Source organism: Mastomys coucha, unplaced genomic scaffold (genome assembly GCF_008632895.1).
Source record: "Mastomys coucha isolate ucsf_1 unplaced genomic scaffold, UCSF_Mcou_1 pScaffold22, whole genome shotgun sequence".
In the NCBI taxonomy this organism is placed as follows: domain Eukaryota; kingdom Metazoa; phylum Chordata; class Mammalia; order Rodentia; family Muridae; genus Mastomys; species Mastomys coucha.
In genome coordinates this window covers 111607846-111613845 of record NW_022196905.1, presented here as the reverse complement: position 1 = coordinate 111613845, position 6000 = coordinate 111607846, and the positions used below count along the sequence as shown (strand labels likewise).

At 51.0% G+C, this 6000-nt stretch overlaps 1 protein-coding gene across 3 annotated transcripts in view; it reads left to right on the top strand.

Annotated features, from left to right (window-relative positions):
* Positions 1–6000, top strand: part of Rnft2 (ring finger protein, transmembrane 2) — a 56502-nt gene that overhangs the window by 11972 nt on the left and 38530 nt on the right. For all 3 annotated transcript variants that reach the window (XM_031337645.1, XM_031337643.1, XM_031337646.1), the window contains 2 exons: positions 1981–2057; positions 3761–3861. In XM_031337645.1, the coding sequence (XP_031193505.1) occupies positions 1981–2057; positions 3761–3861 (178 nt within the window). The remainder of the gene's footprint in view (positions 1–1980; positions 2058–3760; positions 3862–6000) is intronic.

The window sequence follows — 6000 nt, the reverse complement described above, 5'->3', positions numbered from 1 at the left end:
GCCTTGCCTCAGTGGGCTCTGGTGCCTGCCTTGCCTTGCCTCAGTGGGCTCCAGTGCCTACCTTGCCTTGCCTTGCCTCAGTGGGCACCAGTGCCTACCTTGCCTTGCCTCAGTGGGCTCTGGTGCCTGCCTTGCCTTGCCTCAGTGGGCTCCAGTGCCTACCTTGCCTCAGTGGGCTCCGGTGCCTGCCTTGCCTCAGTGGGCTCCGGTGCCTGCCTTGCCTTGCCTCAGTGGGCACCAGTGCCTGCCTTGCCTCAGTGGGCTCCAGTGCCTGCCTTGCCTTGCCTTGCCTCAGTGGGCTCCGGTGCCTACCTTGCAAGCCTGATTTGCTGAGTTCTGTCCACAGCACCCACAGTTCTGGGGAAGAAGACAGCTGCTGAGGGTGGCCCAACCTCCTTACACACACTGCGACATGTGTAGCCTCATGCTCAGGGACTCACACATAATAATATAAATAAATAACTACCCAAAAGAACAAAAAGGAGAATCTCAAGATGAGACCATCTTTTGTTCCTTATTTTCCCCTCTCTGGGGAGTTCCAGCCAACTTTATCACCCTCTTCCTAGCTGGAGCCCCCATGTCACTACCCTTCCCTTCTGTCCCCAGGCATGGAAGCCAGCATATCCTTAAGTCTCACCCTGAATTCTGCCAAGCTTATGTCTCAGGGCTTTTGCTTTGCTTTTTATTTTTTGAGACAAGGTCTCGTTTGTAACTTTGGCTGTCGGTGTGAGTCTGTAACTGAGCCTCACCTTGAGCTTGCAGCAATCCTCCTGCCTCCATCTTCTTAGTGCTAGAATGATGGGCACATGCCACTGTGCCTGGCCCTTGCAGCTAAGTTGTCCTTGAGTGTCATCATTGTTTTTTGTTCTGTTTTGTTTTGTTTTATTATTTATCAGTTTGTTTGAGACAGTGTCTTCCTCAGCAGACACCAAACTTGGTGTCCTCCTGCCTCAGGTTCCTTGGTGTGGGGATCACAAGTCTGACAGGTGTGTGTACCACTCTGCTTAGCTTCGGTGTTCTATGTGGTAGTTTTTAATTTATATTTGTCTACTTAATGTGTATATGCGTGCACAAACATATGTACAATGGCATCTATGTGGAGGTCAGAGGACATTTTTCAAGAGTCAATTCTGTCCTACATTGTGGGTCCTGGGGATTGAACTCAGTTTGTCAGGCTTGGCTGCAAGCCCCATTACCAGCCAAGCCAGCTCACCATTCCTGTTGTTTAATCCAAAAAAGAAAGGACTAGGGTTACCATTCTCACATGTTTCTAACGAAGAGAATCCCTTCTGTGCCATCGATCTAGAAAAGTTTAGAACACAACCTTGCAATGCCAGCCACATCCCAGTCCTGTCTGAAGCAACAGCAGGATAGGAAGTCCTTCCACAGGAACAAGCCCGAGGCTGCAGCTTACCAGTCAGCAGTGATTAAATGTGTTCTGAGACCCAGGTCAGCCCCGCTCTCCCTTCTGCCCCACCTCGGCTTGACCACAGAGATTTCCATCTCTCCCTTAGCGTTGTTTCTCCCTGTGGTCTCCTGTGTCTGTCTTACGAATAACTCCAGGTTACTGTAGAACAGACAGAATAATGGTCCCCAGAATCACTGCTGGAGGTTACAGCCTGTGTGCCCTGCCCCACTGTGAGGTAGCTGCTGTAAGCAGTCTGTCCATCACAGGTGAGGATGCTGGGGCTCAGAGAGGGGCAGCAACTTGCCTGCAGTCACACAGCAGAAGTAACAAAGATGGAATTTGAACTCTGGCCTGGCCGTACTGCATCGCTCTCTCTGACCTCGCTGAGCCCTCTTCCCAGATGAGAGAGGCTCAGCGGATGCTGATGTCTAACCCCTGGAACTAGTGCTTCCCTTGCCCACTCCAGGAACAGGGTGGATTTCTTTCTAGCATTGCTCAGGGCCCCTGGCTAGGCTGGAGGCTGAGTGGATGGAAGCCAGCATATGCCCCATGTCAATCTGCTGTCCCCACAGGCATTGCTGTGTGCATCGGGATGGCCAGCACCTTTGCCTACGCCAACTCCACCCTCCGGGAGCAGGTGTCCTTGAAGGTGAGTCCCCTGTGGCTGCAAGAGTGATTGACTTCCTGTGTCGAAGCTCTGCAGACTTGAGATCTGGCAAAGGTTTGTCTAGGCCAAGGTCACTGCGGCCAACAAGGAGGAAGGAGGGTGAGGACCTCCAGCCAGCGTTGTCCTCTGAGCTCCACACGTACCTGCAGTTACGAACACACGGAAACCTTTCTCTCTCAACATACACACAATTAAAAAAAACCTCCACTCACCTTCAGGCCCATAGTTGGTGCCTTGGAGCTGTCAATAACTCCATGCCCTTTCAGGCCCACAGTAGGTATCTTGGAGCTGTCAATAACTCCATGCCCCTTCAGGCCCACAGTTGGTGCCTTAGAGCTGTTGGCCACAGGCTTTCTTCCAGATTGCTCCCTGACTTCCAAGCCCTTGAGTCACTGTCTCACCTTTATGGCAGTAGCTGAACAACAAACAATCCTTCAGTCGCTGACTAGAGCAGGGTTCAGGGGCTGCACCTTTAGTCGCAGGACTCAGGAGGGTGAACTGGGAAGATCTGAAGGCCAGGAGTTCCAGTTCTGCTCCCAGCCAGCCCAGAGGGGTGACAGCCAACATGCTCTGTGTGCTGGGCTACCAAGCAGGGCTGCCCAGCAGGCAAGTGATCCAAGTAGTATCACTCATCATTTACAACTTAGAGTGGGTTCATCTGCACACTGTCACCGGTCTTAAGTCAAGGCACTCTACAATTCAGACCCATCCAGGCAATTAAATGAGATAGAGCTCAGAAGGGGTTGAACATGGCATCCAGTCTACTGGAAGCATTAATTTGAGCTATTTTACAAAACTGCTTTCTGCAGAGCAGGCTATACCCTAATCCACCCCGTGAGGTGGGTGCTCATGTGGACCCATGGGTAGCAAGAATTCTGGAATTTTGGTTTCTTTTAAAAAGACAGAAATATTATAAGAGTGTGTTTTCATTTTAATCCCTTGAGATATGGGGCTGCTTCACAGCAGCTGATGATGATCTGCCTCATGCTCTAACAGAGGCATGATTTTGGCAGCTACAAATAGGTTCTGTGATGGTGTGATGTTTGGAATTTCAGGAACTTTTCAAAGGGTACATAAATGCAAGAGCCCTGATAGGTAGTGTCAGTGCTTGTTGGTCACTGGGGGGTAGAGGTGGGGGTGTAGTTTGTTGGTAGTCATGCTCAAAGAAGGAACAAGAAGAAATTAGGTTCATAGATCTCTCTCTCTTTCTCTCTCTCCTTTCTGCCCTCCCTTCTTTATCTCTATCCTTCTTTCTCTCCTATCTAGTGATGGGGGAAAATGGGGATGTGGAGGATAAAGGGTGGGAAATAGAAGAACCCACAAAGTAGCAAAAACAGGCTACACCCATTCAAGTAGCATGTCCAGGGTTGGGCAGCTCTCAACCAGATGGGATGGAGCCAATGGGAGTGTGTCAAATGCAGGCTAACTGGATACAGCCAGCCCATGTCTCTCCTGAGTCTGTGCTCTGAGTGGGAGCTCTGGTCTCCCTGGACGGTTTTCCAAGCAGGCGTCCTCCTCCCTGTCCCCTTCCGTGTGGCTAGTCCTTGAGTCCCAGTGAGTGGGAAAGACACTCAAACCTTCCCTCCGGCTTGCTTCAGGCTGTGATGTTTGCACACACCCCAAACACTCTGGAATGTCCCACCACAAGCACTGTTGACTTCACAGCATCCCCACTTTCTCTGCAGGAGAAGAGGTCGGTCCTGGTCATCTTGTGGATTCTGGCCTTCTTGGCAGGGAATACACTGTACGTCCTTTACACCTTCAGCTCCCAGCAGCTCTACAGCAGGTAAGAGGGGCCATCTTGGGGATTGGGGTCCACAGCTGAACATCATTATGTGAACAAGGATGCCAGCCTCAGACCCTGATTAAACCAGATTCCACACACACACACACACACACACGCACGCACGCACGCACGCACGCACAGAGGGGGAGAGACAGAGACAGAGAGAAGACAGAGAGTAACAGTGGATATGCAACATACATTTTACAGTTGTTACAAGAAGAGTAAGACCACATGGAATTAATTTTAGTTGACCCATAAGCCTTCCATAGCTGTGCATTCCAGAAACGCCTATACAAAGTACTCAGAAACAGTTATGTCTGGACTGAACCCATGCAGACTCTGTCCTGGCTACTTCTCCCAGAACCATACAACAACTATTTGCATTGCATTTACATAACATTTACATAGCATTTGATATTTAGAGTCCTATAAAGACTGGCTGGTGAAGGTATATGAGGTTATTTGCAAATGGTAGGCAAGAGACTTTGTATTTAGGCATCTTTGGGACACCCTGGGACAAATCCTATGTGGATACCAAGGGATGACTGTGTGTGTTTCAATAAGCTGAAGCAGGAGGATTTCAAGTTGGAAGCTAGAATGGGCCACATGATAAAACCTTGTATCAGAGAAGGAGAGAGGAAGGGAGGGGGGGAGGGGAGAGAGAATGGTGGTCAGTAGGAGTTGTGGAGGGTGCTGACTTTGTTTAATGGGTTCCGGGGTCTTGTGGGAGGGGGCAGGGATGGGGTTGAGCACTGTCCAGAGTGGAGTTGTGCTTATGTTAACTTAAATGATTAAGGAGAAGATTTTTTTCATTACTTGTGCTGTACCCCAGTGGGAAAAGAATACACATGTATTCACCCCAGCTCCCTTCCAGAGCTGGGATGTTTTAACCTCAGCAGTTTGTTAAGGATAAAGAGCGGTACTGTAGGCAGAATGAATATCTTAGGACATCTTAGGAAAAGCATCTGGGAGTCGTGGCTCAGAGAATCTCACCAGGATGTTCTCACTGTGTGGAAATGGTCCGAGGATTCCCGTGGGTGGAGAGGAGGGTTGGACTCTGGGAGAGAGGAGACACTGGGTGGGCTGCTGGATAATAGGTACCAATCCCCTCCTGTGGGAATGGGGCCTACAGTGGTGGCAGGGGAGGGAGTCAGCCAAAAAGCATGGCTCACACTCTATACTGGTCTTGTTGCCCAGAATGCCAAGGTCCTGCTGAAGGGCAGAGGAGGTGAGGTTCCCAGCAGTGGGGACCAACTGGGACGGTTCCTGCCCATGTTGTCTTCTAGCTGCCATCTTGTTCCCGGCCATGCCTCTTCAGACTAGAGCTGAGTCATGCTGGCAGCTCAGGAGACTGGCAGAGAGGGCGACAGAAAAGCCACAGGGCCGTGACCTTGTCCTTTCTGATGCCACCAGTCTCTAGTTGTATGTGAGTGGTTCCAGCAGCCACTGTCATATGTTTGCTGTTCGGCCCAAGTGGGGAGACACTTTTGTATTGCCGGCCTACCCACTAACTCCACCACAGCTGCCACCACCCCACCTGCCACTGCCACCACCAAAAGCTAAAGAAAAGCCATGGAGATGTAGGCACATACCTGTCATCCCCGCACTAGGATGCTGAAGCTGACGAGTGGCATAATGAATTCAAGGCCAGCTTGAGTCACAAAGGAAGTCCGTGTGTCAGCAGCATGGTCTGCCTGAGGTGGGGGTCCCCAGAATGAGAGCCCCAGGAGTGAGGTCAGTGCCTCCGACTTGTCCCTGGAGGCTAGGAACGGCCATGGAAGCTGCTGGAGTGCTGGGATCACTCCACACCACTCTCTACCCTGTTAGGTTTCCTGGGCACTTAGACAACATCTCTCTGTTTGCTGAGTTTCCCTGTGATGAGGGAAGCAGGGAGCAGCCTTGCTGGCCACCTCAGAGCCTCTAAGCCAGCAGGGTGAGGAGAGAAGCCAGCATCTGCCACCCTGGCTCTGACCCTAGCTCCACACTCTAGCTGAGGCACATGAGCAGGTGACGCCACCTCTCTGGACCATGCATCCTCACTTGAAGTGGCATAATCTCTGTACCTGCTTCATCCCTTCAGAGCCTTAGGGAAGATAATTGAGTTGAACTGAATAGAGTAGGGTTGGGACCACAGAGGGA